Source organism: Balaenoptera musculus, chromosome 10 (genome assembly GCF_009873245.2).
Source record: "Balaenoptera musculus isolate JJ_BM4_2016_0621 chromosome 10, mBalMus1.pri.v3, whole genome shotgun sequence".
Taxonomy (NCBI): domain Eukaryota; kingdom Metazoa; phylum Chordata; class Mammalia; order Artiodactyla; family Balaenopteridae; genus Balaenoptera; species Balaenoptera musculus.
The window spans coordinates 51363200-51386588 of NC_045794.1; the positions used below are offsets into that span (position 1 = coordinate 51363200).

The window sequence follows — 23389 nt, forward strand, 5'->3', positions numbered from 1 at the left end:
CACACTGTGCTCCCTTTTTTTTAATAGATTTATTTATTTTATTAATTTAATTTTGGCTGCGTTGGGTCTTCTTTGCTGCACGCGGGCTTTCTCTAGTTGCGGCAACCGGGGGCTACTCTTCGTTGCCGCTGCGTGCTTCTCATTGCGGTGGCTTCTCTTATTTCAGAGCACGGGCTCTAGGTGCACGGGCTTCTGTAGTTGTGGCACGAGGGCTCAGTAGTTGTGGCTCGCAGGCTCAGTAGTTTTGGCACACGGGCTTAGTTGCTCCGCGGCATGTGGGATCTTCCCGGACCAGGGCTTGAACCCATATCCCCTGCATTGGCAGGCGGATTCTTAACCACTGTGCCACCAGGGAAGTCCCAGTACTCCCTTTTTAATGGTGATTATAACTTAAGGCAGACCATTATGTACCAACAGAAAGGTTCAGCTAGAGGGCTTTGGAGTTCCAAAGAGAGAGGTCCACCCTGAGGATTAAGAAAAATTCGGAGAGGAAAGGGTCTGAAAATGGACAGGATTTTACGAGTAGGACAGATGGAGAGAAGCTGGGGAAAGTTTTTGAGGCAATAGGAGCAATGTGAGCCAAGGCATACAATTAGGACGAACACAAGGCATATTCATAGAATTTCCCTCTGGAGCCATATCTAGAGAGAAAGGAAAAAAATCAGAAGTTGAAAGATTTCAGGAGAGTACCAAATGAGATTCTAAATGACATAGGCAGCAAAAAATGGTTAGACATCTGGTCAAAAGCAATTTGAAAGCTCAAAAATCTTTCTTGCATAGATTAACAAAGGCCTCTCACCTTCTTTTTTTCTCTCTTCTTTTTAATAAATGGAGTGAGAGGTATTGGATTTGAGAAACAGGTTTATGTGTCAAGTTCTAAACCATTTTCCCTTAAAAGAAAAGGATTCCATGTCATTCTTTCCATTTTAGTTGATGCTACAATTCCAAGGGTTTCAGGTCTTTTATGATTTTAAAATTCCAAGTGTCTGGTGTCCTCAGCTTAAGTATTTCATATACTAAACCGTATAACTTAAATGTCTAATACACATGTGTAATGTTGAAGACATGTGAAACATTTCCCTGAAAAGAATTAATGATTTAAAATTGCAGGTGACTTTGAAATTCTAGTAAATTGGTTGGCCTTTCATTATACATGTACTTTCCCCCTCAACATTGCCAACTGCTTGAAACTCTCCCTTCACCACTTCTGCTGCCACTGTGTTCACTATGGCCCTGGTTAATATGTATTCCAAGTGCCAATTTGTGGGTATTATTCTTTCAGTAGCTTAAACTTGTATTTCAGGGCCTCTGAAGACTTCGTATGAAAACGCTTTTTGAAACAAGGACTTTCTGATGACCTTCCCTATCACTGACTTTCTCTGTTGACTTGTTGGGCAAGGATTAAGGCTCTTTGCAGCTCAGTTTCTTTGATGGATAGAACAAAGACCACCCCTCTGCTCTCAACCTTCAAGTGTGTGAGAGTAAACAAGTGAGCATTGACACTGAGCACTGGCTGAGGCTATTGTGGGCTTTCAAGATATGATGGGGGGGTGGTATTTTATAATTTTTGTAGCAACCGTGAAACACTCACTGTTTGCCAGTTACCACTGCAAGTGCTTGGCATGTATTAATTCATTTTATCTTCACAACAACCTTAGAGGTATGATTCTTATTCCTAATTACAGGTGAGAAAACTGTGGAACGTGATAAAAGGCAAAACAAGGATCTAGGCAGTCTGATTCCTGAATTTAACCATTAGATCTGTTGAGAAATGGAATAGGTTATCTTTTAAGACGGTGCTCTCCTCCTTTGTAGAGTGGCTGCGCAGCACTTGTATGGAGAGGGTTTGTGATTTGTAAGTTTCTAGGATTTATGGAATGCCATTATTCAGCGTTTGTCCCAAATCTCAGAATCTGTTCCCTGTCTCTAAGTCAGTTAAATGGAAAGTACTAAAAGCATAGTTGCCTCAGCTCTAAAATTATTAGAGGATCATCTCTGTTGCGTCCAGAGAGGCTGGGAGGAGCCTTTCAATAAATTTACAGGTCCTGTTAATATATTGATGGCAAACAGCCCTGTCATCAATGAGTTAGACTTGTGAGATATTTCCATGTGTGGTGTTGGGTGCTGGGCGAGATAGAGGTCTCCACAGCTCTGTGTAAACCTCCCGAGGGCTTCCTGGAGAAGCTGACACCTGATTTTATGACAAAGGAAGGGTGGGAAGGGCCTTCCAAAAAAGCAATTCGTGTGTGAGGGAAAGCACAGATGCATGAAAGCGCATTGCCTGTGCAGGGAACTCCATGTGCTTGAATATTGCCAGAGTATTAGCAAATCATTCATGTCAGAATAAAGGGAATATTAAGCTGGACTTTGTTCAAATCCTCTGCCCTTACCAATTTCTCTTTACCCCACTACAAATGGAGTGCTTGAGAGACAAGAAAGGAAAATATCTTCTGCAAAATTAGAAGTTCCTGGATAAAATGACATTTATTTCATGTTAAAAATCTCTGATCATTGTGAAGTGGGCAGATATTATACCAAATTGTTCATTGCTCTCATGAAAAATAATCCTGATGAACCTAGTATAAATCAACAGAGAATAAAATATAATTGGATTTCTAGTAATAGAATGTAAAGGAATCAAAAAGGACAAGGCCTGTTTGTGGTACATTTTATGGGGCTCAAGAAATTTTTGCTGAATGTGAGTGTTCTTCGAGGGTTCATTCGAGATAAACAAAACCAATAATCCCTGCCTATTACTCAAAGATTTGAATGAGAAGCTGCCTCTGGTGTCTACTGGAAATAGAGCTAGCCCAGATTAAGATTAATAAATATAGGTTGCTTGTCTTACAAATAGAAACATTTTCTTTCTAAGAAGGTAGAAAACAATTTATCCTCTTTAGGATAAATGAGTCATTTTTCATTAAATATTTTTATTAAAGTAGCAAAATCTGGTGAAACTAATTGTAATTTATATTGCCATGTAAAAAATATTGTTAAATTTAGCACTTTGAAAAAGATGACTAATGCCCTGCTTTAACTTAAATATAACAGTCAAAGATAAAAGCACATAGCAAATCCTCGTGTCAACCCTGCACCTACCAGATAGTTCCTGGGTTTTCCTCCTTAATGAGCACTTGATGATTGATCACTAATCAGTTTGAGAGCTAATTAAAGTCACTAGAGTGATAGATACCCGAGTTTAATATTCATCAATATAATAGTACATTAGAGTATACAGGCATTGTTCATTTCTAGATATTTTCTGTGCAGCAAAGCAGATGAGTTATGGCCTCAGAGCCCATGGAAAATTCTAGGAAGAATCTTATGTCCTCGGCATAGCATGGTATACTATTTGCTGCCTCAATCAACAGAAGCAGGAGATAATTAGTATAATTTGTTGTTAATGGGTTTTTCCTTTTGATTAAAATTTATCTGCCATCTACCCTGACACTGAAAAAAATCAGCCCCTTTAGCAACTGAGAAGTATATTTTATATATATGTATTTTCCCCAACAATAAATACTTGTGATACTTAGTTGTTGTAAAATTCATAAGGGAAATCATGGACTCATAGAATTTTAGAGTTGGAAAAGGCCTGAGCGATTACATGGTCCAGCCACGTCCTTTATAGGTGACAACGCTCTGGGCCAGCAGGGTTAGACAGAGCCTTGCCACAAGGTCACAGTCAAGGCCTGGCAGACTGAGGGTTCACACGCTTGGATATCTAGGACCTGAAAGCTCCTTCCACTATCACAGGCTCTTGTAGGTTCTTGTTGAAGATGGAGAATAAAATAGTAAATCTCCAACAGAAAACAAAACATGAATGACAGTCCGGATGCTCTTTTCATATAGACTGCTAGATGCCATCCTATGTTATTTCCTCTGAGCGTCGTCAAATATTCTCCACTTCAGGGGATGTATTAAAATTCTCATGGAAAGAGGCCTTTTAGTTACATGATCAGTTTTTCTATGGTCAAACCTCTAGTTTGTGCTTCTTCTTTCATTCCACAGTTTTCAAACTGTTTGAGGTTCACAGTTTGATTTGATTGGTTCCCTAATTTTGGTCCTGTCAGGAGACCTCATGTTGCCATCTCTAATAGATGAAAGTCACCCTGAGGGTCAGAAAGACTGAGGTTACAGAACTATTTTGCAGCAAAGCTAGGACCAAAATCCAGGTCTGTTGGATTTCATAGACCTATAAAATGCTGCTCTTTGTAATTACTCCTGAAACAAAATCTTTAACACCACACTAAACGGAATAGAATTATTTTTGTGACTTTCATTAGCCTTACTTTCTCCCTTTGCATATGTGTTCTCTATCTTTCCCTTTGTTTTGTTTATTCTCTGTATCTCTGTTGCCCTGTCATTTGGTTAGTTAGCAGCCAGCAGGGTCCAGAGTCCCAGACAATGCCTTTTGTTCAAAGCATTTGTTTGGATTATAAATATAATTTGATGATAAATTCATACTGTTTTAACTGATTTCATTTCAGTGGAGCCACAACATACCTCAAGTTTCCTTTGATAAACTAGCTATAAAGACGGGATCTCATGCTATTTAATTGTTCATCTTGAGCTATTTGCTCATTTCTAAAGCGCTTTGCTAAAATTCTTACCATACACATAAATGGAAATATCACTTCTTTCCTTTCCTTTACCTCTGTTGGAAATGATCGTCTTTCCAGTCGTGGAGAAATCATTACCTATTATTAAAATGAAATATTTTGTGGTAATTTTTTCAAATAGCAATAGCTGACATTTACCGTGCACTTATTATAGGTCGAGCTCTTTTTTCTGTGCTCTTTACATGTCATGACACATCTAATCCTTCCAACTACCCTATGCATGCAATGAGTAAGAATGTTATGCCCATTTTACAGTGAAGAAATGAAGGCACAGAAAGGTTAAGTTACTTGCTCAAGATCACACACTAAGTACAGAGGCAGGATTTGAGCCCAAGCAGTCTGTTCTGTAGGTCTAAGCTCTTAACTGCCAGTATACTACCTCTCAAAGTGAGTTCTCCTATAAATGTTACTTTTCAAATATAATTAAGTTTTGTAAATTCTGCTTTCATTGACTTATAGTGAACCATACAAGCCTGGGGAAAGGAGGTGGGAAAGTTCATCACTGTAACAGTCCTATTGACCACTCACTACCTCGGGGATCAGCAACTTTTCCAGCCCTGATGCCACAAATGAGAATAAAACATACTGATAAGGGTCCCTCACAGGCCTTAAGTGGGAGATGGGGCATTGGGGTGGGAACTGAGATCCATTGTGGGCATTGAGTGAGTAGCATTCATGTTCTGGGTGGGATTCTCCTGTCTTTACATCTTTATATAAATAAAATATATCCCCCCCTCCCACCCCATCTTTCTCTCCAAGTGAGCTCCCAGACTTAAATAGAAGCTGATTAAAAGGAAGCCTAGGAGTCTTCTCCACCTGACTTGCACTCAGCCTACCTACCCTGAAGTCCATGAGTGCTTCCCTCCCACCTCCTATTTGTCTTCTTCAGTAAGAGTAGGCCTGCCTTTGTGTCTTTACTGGGTAGGGACTGTGTCTTTCATCTCTAGCTTCAGAGCCTAGCACAGTGCCTGGCTTCTGGATCCTCAGTAGCTGTTTGGTGGATGAGTAAATGCAGATCACTATGCACTGCTCCCTGAAACCTGGGTAATTTTCCAGTAAATTACACTGAATTTTACAGTAACTGTCAGCATACAGCAAAAAGAGTGCTAATGATGAGCTGGACATTGCAGAGAGGCTAGAAGCCTTCCTAAGTGTGACTTCAGATGGTGTGTTTTATGAACATGTAGGTATCTATGCCATCAACTCCTGGGTACTCGTCACTGGTATATTAGATTAGTTTTTAAGAGGTTTTGGCTGTCCCGAGTTGTAATATGAAACAGCAAGAGAGGCCTCCATCAGGTCTGCTTTTGCTGTACTCAGTTCTCCAGCTGCTTTGTCTTTGGGAGGCACTGGCCTGCACCTCTCTGCTTAGAGCCAGAATATGAAGCCAGTTAGTCTGGCCGCGGAGCCTGTGTACTTGCTTCTACATCATACCTTAGAAACTGTCAAGAAAGAGAACTGCCCACCCTGTTCTGTGCTTCCCATGCATTGTATCACTTAATCCCAATTTCACCTCAGAGGAACTGGGGCTCAAGAAAGTTAAGAAACTTGCCCAGCTGATAAGCAGTAGCACGAGAACTCAAATCCAGGTCTGCCTGGCTCTGTATTCATCGCCAAGGTTGGCTCAGTATACTAAAGGGCAGGAAAGCTCAAGGTTGCTGGTGTAAAGATCGCAGCATGCAGTGTTATGATGCTGTCTGAAAAGTAGTTCCTGCCCACTGCCCCTATTTAAACTAAGCTCCAGAGACACAGCTTGGCTCAGCAGAGGCTATAGTCTAGACAGAGGAACTGAGGCTGTGTGAGCCCCTGAAGGAGCCAGGCTTACAGCACAGCTCCTGGGGCTCAGCCTAGGGTGGCCCGGGAGCCCTGCCTTCCCCATGAACCTGAGAGCTTCCTGGGAATGGACTTCCAAGGTGCTGGTCCTACCCTGATGGTTTTGTTGATCTGGCACCGGTAGAAACTCGGTTACAGTTAGAACCCTCTCATGTATTGATTATAGAAAAGAGATCTTTATCTTAGGTTGTTGATATTTAAGGAAACCTAAAGAATGTAGTTTCTCAGGAGAGCTTTTTGTGATTGATGGATTTAGTAAAACAGCAGGCTGTGTGTGGAATTAGGAAATACTGTCACTAACATACTGCTTTTCACCAGCCCACCCGCCAACTGCAACACCCTTTTTTTTGGGATGCCATAAATTCCAGTGCTAACTATATTTCACAAATGATTTAGAAATGTTTGCCATCCCATCAGTCCAGTCCCAGGTATTTATTGGTGGTACTGTTTTGGATGCCAGGGATGGAGAGGAACAATGCTAGTCACATAGTATTTGTTAAATGAATAAATGAATGGGCAAGCTGAACAGAAAAGGATTCCTGTCCTTCAGATGCCTATTTTACTCCTCCTGTATATAAGGCAATATTAAGGACCTGGAGTTGCCTAAAATATTATTGGTGGCCTCACGGAACTTACAGGACAATCCATGATACTGAATGGTACACAGATATCTGTAACACACGGCACAGAGTCTGAAGTGCTATCAGTAAGTAGGTCTTGGAGGTCGGAAGAACAAGATCACTCTGGCTGGGGACCCAGGAAACACTTAGCAATAGGTGAGCTTTGACCTTGCCCTGGAGAATGAGTCAAAATGGTAACAGCAGGAGGTGCTGGGGAGGGCATCCCAGGCAGTGGGATTGGATTGTCTTGGGAAAAGGTCACAGAGGCAGGAAAGTACAAATTTTGAGGAGGGAGTTAAGTGATTGACTCAGTAGTATACAGAGTGCTGCTTGGGCTGGTGTTGGGAGCAGAGCGTGAGAGCATTTGAACTCTGTGGTGGAGGGGGTCATGTCAAGTTTAAGAAAAGGTCAGAGAGAGTGAGAACAGAGAAAAGGCCCTGGAGCTGTCATTCTGGATTCTCCTTCCTCCTTTCCATTCCCTCTTCTTCATGCTAAATCAGGTTGCTTCACACCCTAAACCATCCTGCCTATCTTCACCGAATTACTGCTGAGGTACTGCTTACATACTGTTCCATGCTTTGACCATACTGTTCACACCTCTATGGATTCACCAGCCCCCTTCAGAATAAATTCTATACCACTTAGTTGGGGTTTCAAGGCTCTCCTCATCTGGCCCAGTCTTTCTTCAGCTCAGTTACCCCATCATCCAATACCCTGGACTCCCTTCTCCACCGTCTTGGCCTCCTCATGCCCGCCTCACCTGTGTGGGTCGCCTACCCCATTACATCTTTCCTGATACTGTCCTTTCAGCCCAAATGCCCTCTCACTTCATCAGTGTCCATGAGAATCTCCATGGCCCATTTTTTAAATTCTAAAAACTTAAACTCTTAGAAGATGGAAACCAAGTCTTTATTTTTATACCCATCAGTGCCTTACAGGTGCTAAACACCAAGCAAATGTTGAATGAATAAATAATTATCTTTCATTCCTTCTTTTCCTCCATTCCTAAATATGACCAAGAGTTAACTATATCCCCCAGATAGAGGCCTTCCATTTGTATAATGCATTAGACCTTCTGAAGGTCACGGCATAGCAGTCCAGAGCACTGAATCTGGAGCCAGACTGCTGGGGTACCAACCATTGCTTTGCCAATTATCGGCTGTGTGACCTTCAGCAAGTTACTTAACCTCTCTGTGCCTCACTTTTCTCATCTGTAATATGGGGAGAATAAAGGTACCTACCTCATAAGCGTTTTTAGAAGGATTAAATAAGCTATTATTGGGTTGTCCAAAAAGTTCGTTCGGGTTTTGCAGTAACATCTTATGGAAAAACCCAAATGACCTTTTTGGCCAACCCAATATTTGTAAAATGCTTAGGACAATGTCTCGAATGTAGTAGGAATTATATAATGTTTGTTTAGCTAAATAGATACATATTACATATGTCTCCATATATATATTAGTGGTATAGATTATATACATATATATACACACATATGTAGTAAGTACTCAGTAAAGGTACAGTTGTACCCACACACAGGGACCATGTACAACTGGGTATCCACAACAACCTTGTAAGGTGAGCAGAAGTGTTAAATGACTCTCCACACCTAGTAACTGGTAGATCCATTCCTGGAACCATGTCTTCTAACTTCTGAGCCAGAAGTCAAAAAGTAGAATTTATACCCTTAATCCACTGATCTCCAACACATGGATAGTTTTCAGATATGCCATGACTTCTTGACACTGAATATTGAAATTTACTATAGATACTTTAATTACTTTGATTTAAAGTACAAGAGTAGTGTCAGATCCATTATATAGGTCTGTCAGTAAGAAAAAAGTATATATATTAACATTTTCTGTCCAAAGTTTTTGTATGGGATTTCACATGAGGTGAGAGGTACATGAGGTAAAGAAAGATTGGTAACGGCAGAGGATTTGAACAAAGTCCAGCTTAATATTCCCTTTATTCTGACATCAATGATTTGCTAATACTCTGGCAATATTCAAGTGTCACAAAGAAATCCATGATGTGATCACTTTCTACTTGACTATATTCTTCTTGCAGTTGAAGACAGAGCAGGGAAGATAAATTGAGTGTGTTCAATGGAGAATTATGCATGAGGTTTTAGTAGAAAAGAATTCAAGTAGGAAAATATGCTATTGGAGTACATTTAAATGGATATATGCCTATCATGTCATTTGGTATGCAAAGGCTTGTGTTTGCATTAAGCTGATGGAGAAGCTGTTATTTTCTTTGCAGTATATATTCAAAAGCTTTCTTTTTTTTTTTTATTTATTTATTTATTTATTTATCTATTTTTGGCTGTGTTGGGTCTTCGTTTCTGTGCGAGGGCTTTCTCCAGTTGCGGCAAGCGGGGGCCACTCTTCATCGCGGTGCGCGGGCCTCTCACTATCGCGGCCTCTCTTGTTGCGGAGCACAGGCTCAGCAATTGTGGCTCACGGGCCTAGTCGCTCCGTGGCATGTGGGATCTTCCCAGACCAGGGCTCGAACCCGTGTCCCCTGCATTGGCAGGCAGATTCTCAACCACTGCGCCACCAGGGAAGCCCCAAAAGCTTTCTTTTACTTCTCTGAAAAAGAGAGAACTGTCTGTTATTTTAAATACAAAACACATTTAACTTCTGTCAACAGCTTACATTTTAAATAATGCAGTTTGTACTGGCATTCATTATCTGCAATTAGAGTTCTTGAGAAGCTTTTAGTTTTGTCTCTCCAACTTTTAAAATTCATTCATTGTAACTGTTGACATTTTGGAGAACAGTGGAAACCCTAAGTCAAATTGGAAAAACGGAACAAAGACATTACCTTTCTGGAAATTACTATTGAACCGGGTGGAGAATCCTCAGCTATTGTGCTGAAGCACATTGTGATGAAATATTTATACCCTCTTCTTGCTAGTGTTAGGTCAGACTCAAACGTTTTCCTTTTAACCCAGGCTACTTAATCAGAAACGCCATGCTAGCAGCCAGCTCAGAACCCTTAGTTCATAAAGCTTAGTTTGTGCAAATTACCTGCTTACAGTAGACCTCAGCATCTTAGTAAAGCAAGAGTCAGGAGTTCAGGTCTTTTCTTCAGGATGTATTTAAAAGCAAGATTTCTCAGTTACCCAGGTCTGTCTGGGATGCCTTTTCATCCAACTATGATGGGAGTCACATGTTCTCATTTCTTCCTTCCTGTCAACTAGCAAGAAGACAGCCGAGCGTGTGTGTGTGTGTGTGTGTGTGTGTGTGTGTGTGATTGGTTTTTTTTTCACCCTCTCATTTAAAGATGTAACTGGAACCAGGACCCAAAGGGCCTGTGGGTTTGCTTCAGGCGGGGAATATAAACAGAGCCAAGCCTAGAAATGCCAGGTGTGTAGTAGATTCGTTGACCTCACTGTTTGCCCAGCTGCACGGGGACTCCCATTTCATTCCCCAGCTGCTTCCTAATGCTGTCTTATTTTTCTTTCAAACTGGAGTAGCCAACCAAACCACACCCCCAGACAGATTTGATAATTACTAAAAAGAGACAACTTTGCAGTTACACACAGCTCACAGAAAGCTGCCATGACTTTGTAGTTTGGCCCTCACTTTGTTCTCATTCAGCAGTGCCTTTGATGTAATTAGCTAGCTTATTGATTTTAAGGAAAGACATCATCAGATTTTATGAAAACAAGTAAAGCTCTTCATTAACCCTGTGTTTTACTATTCAAAATAGTCATCTTAAGAGTGTGTATTAAGTTGAACCATAAGTGCTGATTTTCTACCTTTTTCATATAACCTACAAAAAACAGCAATTTGGTTCAGCCTAAATAAATATATTTATTCCAGTGATGCTTCCAATCTTCAAACTATTTTAAAACTCATCTTTTGAAATGAGAAAAATCAAGTTCCTTACTTAAAAACATTACATCAATCTCTTTAACACAACTATTCCTTAGTTATAAAATTGGTTCTGAATAACAGTTATTTACAGATGAAATAAAATCCACTTTATGTGGAGGAGAATTTGACATAATTTTTGAGACTGTGCCAGCACTGATTACTTGGGTGCTGAGTTCTGGTACCTCAAGGAACCTTGAGACATCAGTTGGCACTGGAGTCATCACACCTTTAAATTTTTTTTAAACTAAAGAGTATTTAATTGAGGATTGATTATATATTTACAATATATATGGAAAGGATACATTACAAAATTTCATCTCTTATATATTCCTAAATCTATCAAAATGCAAATTACCTGTATCATTTCTAAGAGAAGAAACAAGATACTCTATATATGAAGGGTTTTCAGCACAGCTTTATTTATAAAAAGCAAGAAGTTGAAATATTCTAAAATGTTCAACAGTAGGGAATTAGTTAAGTAAGTTATGGCACAGTCATATAAAAAAGTATTATACGGCCCTTAAAATTATGTTTTTGAAGACTGCTTTGTGGTATAGGAAAATGTTGATATTTTTAAATGGAAAAGGACATAGGAGATTAAAAATTGTAAATACAGTATGATCCAGACTTTTTAAAAGGAGAAATATGTGTCGTTTTAAAATGAACGTGTGTGTGTGTGTGTGTGTGTGTGTGTGTGTGTGTATTTTCATAGGAGAAAGACTGGCTAGCTGTATACCAAAATCTTATGCTTTTTATTTTCTACTTGCTTTTTATTTTACTTTCTTTTTTGTATCGTGTTTTCTACATTGAACATAAAGTATTACTTTGTGCTCATAAAAAGTTTTTTTTTTTTTTAACTACAACTATATATGAACCTTATATTTACATTTTGTATTTTGACAAGTACATTTTAAGCAATAAAGTCCCTTTAGTAAGGGCTATATATTTATTTGGAGTTTTTTATAATTCCAAGGTTGGGCTAAAATTTATCCATGCATAAGGGTTTATTCTGCAAATTAATAATGCAGAGGAGATTTTAGAGAAACACTTTTAAGTTTGAGGGAACTTTTTAAGTACACTGAAAGCACACACAAGACTCTCTAAATCATTTTTTTCATCACAGCCTGTCCCTAAGTGCCTCTTCCTGGCAGGTGAATTTGCATATTTCTGTTTGCTTTATGTAGAAGGAATAGTATATACTTTATTTTACTAACAATCTGGCTCTCCCTCTGCCAGTTGGAAGGTGATATCTTTAACATATATGTCATATAATGGTTTCCATTCACTTTCTAAGTTACAGACAGACATCTTTTTAACAATTTGGGTCACATTTTCACAGGTGATGAAAACGTACCATATGTATCATGCAGAGAGCATCAGTGCAGAGAGCAAGCTGAAAGAGGCTGAGAAACAAGAAGAGAAGCAAATTGGCAGATCCAGTGACCCAGTCTTTCATATTAGACTGGAAGAGAGACATCAGCGGCGAAGCTCTGTGAAGAAAATTGAAAAAATGAAGGAAAAAGTAAGTAAAAGTAGACTGCAGAGCCTTTCTGTCCTCACTGGAGGTGACAAACCTAGGAACACTGATGCAACAGCTGATAGACACACATTGTAAATTACTGTGAAATGACATGCATTTCCTCCCGCGGGAATGAAAAAATGTGTTAGAAACATAAAAATCATGTAATAACAGCTGGACCTCATTTAGTGGTGAATGCCAAGTATCCAATACACAATGGAGAGAACTTTGAATATTAACAAAGAGATTTCATTGCAAATGGGCCTGGCGCCCATATACGTTGTTGTTATTCCTCATCGCTGGGTAATTTTCGTTTATTTAATTCAGATTCGAAATGTACTTTTCTCAAAGGACTTCGAAGGTCATTTGTATATGTTGAATAAATTGTTTAGATGAATAGAAATTCATGCATGTTTCCCTGTCTTGTTTTAAAATGACTTTATTGTTTTTCCCAATGTCTGGATCTTCATTTCCAGAGACAAGCAAAGTATTCAGAAAACAAGCTAAAGTCGATTAAGGCACGGAATGAATATCTCCTAACCCTTGAAGCAACCAATGCCTCAGTTTTCAAGTATTATATTCATGATCTTTCAGATTTAATTGATGTAAGTACTTGAAGTTTTTATACTTTCCATACCAAGATGGAATTAGCAGTAATCTCATTTCCGTGATTCTAAAACACCATCATTTATTAAAACAATGTTGTTTTATGTAATTCTCAGGAAAAAAAATGCTGCCAATTAAACTACACAGAGTACTAAGACACAATAAATTGTAAGATGCATGTGAAACACTGTGCATCCTAAAACCACTGAAAAACGAATTATGAAGTTCTGTGAAGCTGTGAGTATCTGGAAGACTCAGCTAGGAAGGGGGTCCAGGCATTTTCAAATGATGCAGTGGCACAGCCCTAACTGTGTTCATTGATTCAAAATATATTTATTGAACTCCTACTATTGTGAGATGCTGAGGCTCTGAGAAGCCATAGATAAACAGTTCTTACCCCCCTGGAATTTAAAGTGGAAAAAAAAAAAGTTAAGCAAATGACTACACAAATGATTGCTTTATGAGAGTTGTGATAAATACTGTGAAGCAAAATAGGATACACAGAAACCACTTTTATTATCTAACTCTCTTTACTTTTATAGGATATGATATAAAAAAGCACTAATTGGGCTCATTTAGAACTCTCCAAGTATATGTCTACTATTATATTTGTGCAGTGTTTACTGCCATTATTCCCCGACTTTGACCCTCAGCGTCACTCATTCTTTCATTCAGAAATCATCCACTGAGTACCCCAGTCATTGTGCTAATACCGTAGGAGATGGCAAAAATAAAACAGACAAAAATCCTGTGTCCAAAAACGCCAAGATCTGCAAGTAGAAGATAAAAAGTGATGTGTCATAAGGAAAGCACAGATAAAGTGATAGAAGTTCAGAGAGTTATCTGCTGGAATTTTACTTGTATACTGCTTTGCAGTGATTGAATCCAACAGTTAGATGATAATATAAGATTATTTTCTATGGCTCATAGTGTCTGTCATAATGTAGTCATATAGTAGGTTAAAACAACTATTTTTATGGTGCATTAAGTCTCAGATATTTAGCTATTATTTTAGAGCCACAGTTTGGGACTTTTACAAAAGAATTGCTAAGAATTGTTACAAAAGATTTTTTAGTTCATGTTTAGTTCATTAACACTCTGATGTGACTTTTTCCTTTTATAAGTCTAAAAACAATTTTATCTCATATAATATCATAATTTCTTTATACAGAACCATTTAGTAATAAATAAATCCAGGGAAAACTTTTTTCTCTTTTCCTTTGTTACAAGTATTTCAACCAAGTAAGTAATCACTTAATTGTTTTAAATACGGAAGCTTTAAAAAAAATTTTTTTTTCTTCCAGCACTCTGATGAAATAAAAGGATTTTTTTCTGCTAGATTGCTGCTAGTTTTCCTGAATAAAAATTAAAAATTTTATGAGCCCTGTTTTCAAACTTAGATCTGTAAGGATTCTGCAAAATGAATGGAATATAGAAGAACTAATTCTTGTAACAGCTCTGCTTGCTTTTTTTGTTTAGGGCTTATTTTAGTAGTGATTGGAGTACTTCGCTAAACCCAAGCCAGTTTAACAAGAGGATAGATAAGTCTCTGTATCTTGAAAAGTACTTCTTTAATACCTACAAGGTACCAAGTACTATTCTTGATAATGGGGATCCAGCAATGAACAAAAGAGTCCTCACCTCCATGGAGTTTATGTACTAGTTGGGGAGACAAGCCATAAAAACGTTTGCACATATATAATACATGTATGTAATACATATGTAATATATTATATGCTTATATATTAAATATTTATATTTAATATGTATATAAGTAGTAACTTACTGCTGTAGTAGTAACAGTGCCATGAAGAAAAATAAAACAGAGCTGTGGGGGTGCTTCTGTTGATGGCATGTCAGAAAAGCCTGATATTTGAGCAGCGAAGTGAGCTGCAGAGCTATATCGCTAATGGGGAAGGAATCCCTCATATAGAAGGACTGGCAAGGCTCCAGGTATAGAGGCGGAGGTGAGTTTGGCAATTCAAGATGCTCCAGGATAGCAAGATGTCCCTCATATAGAAGCACTGGCAAGGCTCCAGGTACAGAGGTGGAGGTGTGTTTGGCAAGTTCATGATGCTCGAGAATAGCAAAGGAGGCCAGTATGGCTGGAGAGGAGTGAGCGAGGAAAAGGTTCTGGGCGAGAAGGAGGGGCAGAAGACCCATCACTTAGGGGCCTTTGGGCAGGGAAAAGGGGTTAGCTTTTGCTCTAAGTTTGGTGTGAAGCCAGTGAAGGGTTTGAAGCAAGGAAGTGACATCACCTGATTTCCATTTTAAAGACTTACTCTGGCATCGGGGTGGAAAATAGACTGAGGTGGGTGAGGCGGAGAAGTGTGAAAAAAGCCAGCTATGTCTAGAGTCTTTTGCAATTGTCCAGGCCGGAGATGATGGTGGCTTGGACTGGCGTGGTAGCAACAGACCTGTGAGAAGTAGTCGGATTCAAAATATATTGAAAATAAAGCTAAAAGAAAATTGGGGTGGTGGGTTTAAAAAAAAAAAAAAAAAAGGATAAAAGTGACTCCTAGGCTCAGGTCTTGAATAACTAGGTTAATGATGTACACTTTACTGAGATAGGGACCCTGGAGAGGAGCAGTAGTTCTGCTACATGGAGTAAGATTGAGATACCTATGGGGCACCTGTGTGGAGATGTACAGTGGCATCCTTGATACCGTTAGTATATGTAGGACAAGAAGAGCATGTCGGGATTATATGAGTCACCATCTTGGTTGTGGATATTTACTGAACTCTTACTATGTGACGGGCACCTAGGTTTCTAAGCATAATTTCATCTCATCATCATAACCTTGTGAGGTAAATACTATCTTCTCTATTTTATAGAGTAAAAGAACTGACAGAGGCTTAGCTACGCTGGGTAACTTGCCAAACGTTACACAACTGTTATGTGTTAGGTTTCAAACTCAGACATTTTAACCTCCAGATCGAAATAATTCTGATATAAATAAATAGTTAAATATGCCAAGTATTTTCAATTTTTTTTAGAAAGCTGGATTTTTTAAAGATCAGCCTTAAATTTAAAATGTAGATTGAGCGGCGGCCGCAGCTGCAGCGGGACGGCCCGCCGGCGGCTCGGAGCCGCGCGCCGGGAACCTCGCGGGGCGGGCGGGCGCGGCACCCCCTGCCTGGCCGCCAGCGCCCCGGGGAGGCGGCCCGCGCGCAGTGGGACCAGCAGCGTGAGTAGCGGCTACAGCAGCCTGGAGGAGGACGCCGAGGACGACTTCTTCACCGCCAGGACCTCCTCCTTTAGGAGAGCGCCCCAGGGCAAGCCCCGGGCCGGCCAGCAAGCTTCCAGAAGTAGAAACGGACTAAAATTGTTGGATTTTCCTGGTGGCGCAGTGGTTATGAATCCGCCTGCCAACGCAGGAGACACGGGTTCCAGCCCTGGTCCGGGAAGATCCCACGTGCTGTTGAGCAACTAAGCCCGTGGGCCACAACTACTGAGCTCTAGAGCCCGTGAACCACAACTACTGAGCCCATGAGCCACAACTACTGAAGCCCGTGCGCCTAGGGCCTGTGATCTGCAGCAAGAGAAGCCACTGCAATGAGAAGCCTGCGCACCGCAATGAAAGAGTAGCCCCCGCTCGCAGCAACTAAAGTCCGCCCACAGCAAGGAAGACCCAATGCAGCCAAAAATAAATAAATAAATTAAAATGTAAACAATTCTCAAATGATACAACTTAAATATGAATTTTAAAAGAAATGTTATGAAATTGGTATGTTGTCATATTCAAAAGAAATTGAGTACTCTTTTAGTGAAAAGCATACTTCAAGTTCGTTGACCCACTTTTAAGGCAAGCAGAATGTGAATATGTACATTCTAAAATGGCTGCTTATTTTGTAGGAATCCAATTTACATATACAGTGGTGATCCTAAAAAGGGTCATTAAGCTTGACCCTTCATGATGAAAAAGAAACGATTATGCAAAGGCACCTAGAATCCTTTATGCTCCTGTGTGAGCCTATTTAGCAAAATACCTTTTATACTGAGCTAATAATTAGAAGGTATAATAATTATTATACCTCTAGTGAGAAAAAGTTGACATTTTTAATGCTGTCTTAAGACACTTAAGACAGCATCAAAAACATTTTATATGTGAAATGACATGGAAGATACTAAATGTATCTTGATTAAATCAAAGCATTATAAATAGTCAAAGAATTCAAGTTGAGACCTTTTTTATACAAACCTCCAGTTTCTCTTGGCTTCTACTCAAGTTAGTATCTGTCTCTTTTCTTAAAATTTTTCTATCAAAGATGATGATGAATGGATCTATTGATATAAAAAAGTCATATAATTTTTCCATAGAATTTGTTTTTAAACTAGTCTTATTATAGAAGCAGTACATTTACATTGTAGAAATCGAGAAAATACTACAAACAAAAATCAAATGATCACATTCTTACCACCTGAGATCGTCACTGTTAAAATGTAAACTTTTTCTGTGTCCACACACACATTTTTAGACCAGAGAGTATGAAATCACATTTTACATATAGCTTTTTAACTACCTTTTTTCAGTCGTTGATCTCCCATCCTTCTGTTTCAGAAAAATTTTATCTCGTCTAATAACTGCTACATTCCCATTTGTGACCCCGCCCCCCCAAAATGTTTCTCAGCTGGTATGTCTAGACTAGATCCAATTTAGGATCACACGGTTGCATCTGTGTGATGTGTCCCTTTAGTCTTTTTTTATCCAGCCAAGTCCCTTGTTAAAGAGACAGTTGTTGAGGAGACGGGAGTTCCTGAGAAAATCTCAGCTTCTCAATTTGTCTGATAATTTGTTGTGTTGTTATTTAGCCCATTTCTCTATCCCTTATATTTCCTACAAAGCAAACACTATATAAAGGCTTTATGGATTCAAGTTAAGCACATTGCAATGGAATACACCATGGGTGGTATTGCTGTGTCTTATGTAGGTATGTAACAACGTATGTTTGGCCCACTGATGGTGTTACTGAAATTGATCACTAGCTTATGGTGATATAGCTCTGATTCCTTCATCATATATAGTTAAGGTTTTTCCCTTGCCACAAACTATGGATATTCTAAAACCTCTTGAATTTGGATTTTATTAAATTGAAAATCTACTAATTTGGAACTCAGCAACATCTGGGCGATAATTTACTTTTGGTCAGCAAAATGCCTTCTTAGAGTACAAATTAATAATGTAAATTAAACAGGAATGATAATTTAAGAAAATATTTTCAGGCACTTCAGAGTATAAATTTACATATATATCACTGACACCCTATTTAATGGAATCCTCTTTTGTTAACGACTACAGGTCTAAAAACTAATACTTCAGCAATTTGATAGATTAGTTCACGTCTTTCCTATAGATTTGGAGGTGATCTAATGTTTTTTTTTTATTTAATAAGTCCAATTTTATCTGTTTTAGATAAACTTCACCTTTACCTATCAATGTTAGTTTGGATACTCCAGATACTGAGTTATCTTTAGGGAGAAGGGAAGGGGTTGCAATTGGCAGGGTTAGAGGACTTATGAAATACCTGTAATATTTTATTTATTTAAAAGTATGCAGTTGTCCCTCGTATCCACAGGTAATTGGTTCCAGGAGCATCCTTCAAACTCCGAGGATGCTTGAGTCCCTTAAAGTCAGTCAGTCCTTCATATCCATGGATGTGGAACCTGCGGATATGGAGGGCCGACTGTATATATTTTGCACCTATCTCTAAGTTTGGCATGTTTTATATTTAGAAACGGAAAAAGCAGAGAGCTATAAAAAATGATTAAAACCATGCCTTAAATATTTTAATCTGAAGTATACCAATGTACTTGAACTTGCTAATCTTTAAATTATTATTTATCTTTTTGTACAGAATTTTGAATAGTTAGTCTTCCTATGTACAACCACACCCACTGTGTATTATCTATGATTTCTACTTTTTTTTTTTTTTTTTTTTTATTTATGGCTGTGTTGGGTCTTCGTTTCTGTGCGAGGGCTTTCTCCAGTTGCGGCAAGTGGGGGCCACTCTTCATCACGGTGCACGGGCCTCTCACTGTCGCGGCCTCTCTTATTGCGGAGCACAGGCTCCAGACGCGCAGGCTCAGTAGTTGTGGCTCACGGGCCTAGTTGCTCCGCGGCATGTAGGATCTTCCCAGACCAGGGCTCGAACCCGTGTCCCCTGCATTAGCAGGCAGATTCTCAACCACTGCGCTACCAGGGAAGCCCTATGATTTCTACTTTTAAGGTTTTCTTAACACACAAGAAAAAATATTTTGGATATATACAATGTTTTCGCAGTCTTGCACAGTTGGCAATTGTGCCTAATTTGATAACAATTTTGTTTACTCTTAAATCTTCCAACAGCTCCTTTCTCAATTATTTTATCAGTTTATTTAATATTTAATTAAATTATAATAAATATAAATGGCACAGATATTATACAATCAGCTCTTTTTTTTATATATAAATTTATTTTATTTATTTTTGGCTGTGTTGGGTCTTCGTTGCTGCGTGTGAGCTTTCTCCAGTTGCGGTGAGCGGGGGCTACTCTTTGTTGCAGTGCGCGGGCTCCTCACTGCGGAGGCTTCTCTTGTTGCAGAGCACGGGCTCTAGGCGCACGGGTTTCAGTAGTTGTGGCACGTGGGCTCAGTAGTTGTGGTGCATGGGCTTATTTGCTCCACAGCATGGGGGATCTTCCCAGACCAGGTCTCAAACCCGTGTCTCCTGCATTGGCAGGCGGATTCTTAACCACTGAGCCACCAGGCAAGTCCCTGTACAATCAACTCTTGAAAGCATACAGACTAATTATTTGAGCAGAAATGTACAGGAGTATTAGAGAGGGCCTAGTAACTGTGTATATTCACAGTGCATTGGCATTGGTCACTATGCTTTAGAGCAGGAGTTGACAAACTCTCTCTGTAAAAGGCCAGGTAGTAAATATTTTAGGCTTTGTGAGCCTTATAGTCTCTGTACCTACTCAACTCCAGTGCAGAAGTAGCCATAGTAAGTAAGGAAATGGATATGGTTATGCGGCAGTCAAACTTCATTTATCATATCAGGCCATGGGTTGGATTTTGTTCACAGGCCGCATAGTTGGCCAACCTCTGCTTCATAAAATGAACTGAGTATTAGGTAATCCAGAGTGTCACTTAAGCAGAAGATTGTTGAGATGGCTTTTCCTCTGTCTCTGAAGAAAGTTCTAAGTAAATTTTAGTTTGTAGAGTTAACAGTCTCTTACTTTGGAATCAGGTGGGAAGTGAACAAAGTTAATTTCACAGTGAGGTTTTTATTATGTCATTCTAAAAAATTAATATGAATTGCAAGTATTGGCCAAAGGAAATTTAATTGGTTTGGGAGAATAAAGGCATAATTGTAGGGTAAAATAGCTTGTAGTTTTGTAAATAATAGATTTTGTATCTGTTATCATTAAATATTCCCAACATTAAGTGCAGAAGAGACCATAACTGTTATTCTGTAAAAATTAGGATGTATTACAACAAGAAGAAAAATCATACAAGCAACAAATATATTTGTGATTGAATGCTGAAATTTTCAAGTGATTATGATTTGCTAAGAGAAAAGAGTTGGGGAGAGTACAAGTCTTAATGCTAGGAATCTCTGATCTATAATCATATTCACTACTCTGTGTATCTGAAATTCTTAAACCAACTGGTTTTAAGATTGCAGAACTGGTAATATAACCTCTTTCAGTCCAGTTCCACACCTACCCACCCTCAAAAGGTAGTCAGAGAAACAAAATCCTCAACAGTAAGATTCTATTAGTGCTTTGTCCCTGAGCACCTGCCCTATGATAATAAAGTATTTGTCATCCTTACAGTACAGTATCACTGTCTCCAATTACTCCCTGTAAAAGTTTGCAGGTCACTTTGAAGCCTGAAGGATAAATCTTTGTTACTATTATGGAATATTGCCATAGAAAATCCCCTATTCCAGCTAATTTTCTTGGTAGAGATTTCTGTCATGTGTTTTATTAGCCATTTCTACAGAATAAGATTGAAGTTAGGTTACATCATATGCCACATGCCATGTTTATTTTATCATTTCTAAATAATCAGCTATCCTTTTGTCTCTAGGGACATATTTTTAATTAAAAAGCATTTTATTCAGAGTTCAGATTTTTCTTAATTAGTTTAACTTTTCCCCCACTACATAATAGTATTAAAACTTATCCATGAAAACCTGCCAAATTTTAATATTGTTGTCTCCATTAGGCCTGAACTCTTATTAGGAAGATTATAAAGAGATCACGTTAGATGGGTTAGGACAGTGTAGTTATCATGTAAACTGATGTATGCGTGTTTTTATCCCTTCATGGAAGAAAGGGTATTTGAAAACTGAAATGAGTTGGATGACGGAAGTGGATGGCTTTAAACATTCCTTCCAATGGAGATGCTGTGGGCCTTTGTTAAAGAAACTGCATCCACCTGGTTCCCACCTGCTGTATAGGCTGCACTTTCTCAGGCTCCAGCGCTCGCTTTTCTGCTTTTCCATCTTGGCTGTACCTTTGAATGTTGAAAGTTGCCTAAGGCATGATCCTTTGTTTTTTATTCTCTTGGTCCCTTGCCTTCAATACTATCTGATGGTTCCTAGATTTTTTTTCACCAGCCTTGATCATATTCCTGGGCTTCAGATTTGCATATCCACTGCCTCCTGGACGTCTCTAACCAGATGTCTGTAGACACCTTGAACATTTGCCCCTACTGTCACCATCATCCTTCACACACGTAACAACTTTTTCTTATCCATTGTTTACATCTCAGAAAACAGTACCACTTTCCACCCAGTTACCCAAGCGAAAAACCCAGTTCTCTCAGTCCCCACATACAAACGCATCAGCATATCCTATCATCTCTACATCCAAAATATCCCAAACCTTGGTGTTTCTCACTACTTGCACTCTCAGTCTCTGAGACAAAGCCTCTTCATCTCTTGCCTGCACTTAGGAAGCAATAGCTTCCTGAGATGTCCAACTTAGCACTAAGACCTTCCAATCAATAATTCATTCTCTTCCCAAGCAACCAAAGTATTAAAAAAGATAAATCAGACCTGTAATCCCTATTTAAAAGTCTCCATTAGAATAAAATCCAAACTGTTCACCAAGACGCTATGTGAACTGGCACCCACCTGCCACTCGATGTCACCTCCTGCAACTTTCCCCTTAGTCACCATGCTTCAGGTACACAGGCCTTTCTCTTACCGAGACCCACTAAGCTTTTTCTTGCCTGCGGCCTTTCTCGTTTTTGTCTAGAGCACTCTTTCTTCCAGAGCTTTACAAGACTCCTCCTTTTCATTCATGTGGCACCCGGCTGCCCTATATAAAAGAGCAATGCCCTTTCCCCTAGCTCTCCCTGTTCCTCTGACTTTTTTCTCCATAGCATGTATCACCTGACCTGTATTAATTGAGGCTTGGTTTATTGTTCTCTCTCCTCTCTTGTGATTTGATTCAGGGTAGTTACAGAGATTTGGTCTGGGAAGAAATGAGTCCAGCAGCAGCTCCTCTGAAGGAAATGATTGCCCCTGTGGGTGGGAGCTGTATTAGGCAACAAAAGGTTATTCAGCCTACTCATTGGCTCAGGCATATGCAACCTCCGTTTTCCTTCTCCTGTTTCCTACTTTGTATCCATTCGTATCACACAGACGTACCATTTTGACCTTTTCCATGCTAAAGGGAAACTCAAAACAAGTTTTACTAAATGCTCAGCTGCAGTTAAAGTAGCAGCAAAATTTAAATTGTCAGCTGTGGATCATCAGGAACCCAGAGGTGAAAGCAGGTGTGTAAAAGTTGCCTGTAGTTTAGACATACAGTTCAATTCCACAAGACGCCTCTGTCTCACAAAATGTGTTTGTGTTATCTTGCCTGAGGTACTGAATGGCTAGAGAAGAAATTACTGAAGGACAAAGGTACTTACACAGAAGAAATCAACTTTCTTCCTTGACATCTACTGTAAAAGCTCTGAGAGTGTCTATTTCTGGTCTTTGAAAGCTACCCATGGTCATGTGAAAGCTGTATTTTGCTGTTCAGTTTGCTTGGGTTGCACTATTTTTCAGAAAGACTGAAAAGAAGGGGTAGACTGAGTCTTTACACAATATCCACTGTTCTGGAATGGTCAAAGCCAAACTTATTAAAAGCCAGAAACAGGACCCACAAGAAAAGATCATGGAAGTTTCTCAGACAGAGGCAGGAGTGATGAAGTTAAGACAGAATAGTTCTGCAGGAGTTCTTCCCTCTCCATTCTCATGACAACCACTTAATTCGGGAGTAACATACAGGCTTGGGGCTGCCCTCCAGCCACTTCCT

The 23389-nt window shown here is 39.3% G+C and overlaps 1 protein-coding gene across 3 annotated transcripts in view; it reads left to right on the forward strand.

Moving 5' to 3' along the window:
* Positions 1-23389, forward strand: part of SRGAP1 (SLIT-ROBO Rho GTPase activating protein 1) — a 276221-nt gene that overhangs the window by 167947 nt on the left and 84885 nt on the right. For all 3 annotated transcript variants that reach the window (XM_036867076.1, XM_036867078.1, XM_036867079.1), the window contains exons 5-6: positions 12302-12484; positions 12958-13086. In XM_036867076.1, coding sequence (XP_036722971.1) covers positions 12302-12484; positions 12958-13086 — 312 coding nt within the window. The remainder of the gene's footprint in view (positions 1-12301; positions 12485-12957; positions 13087-23389) is intronic.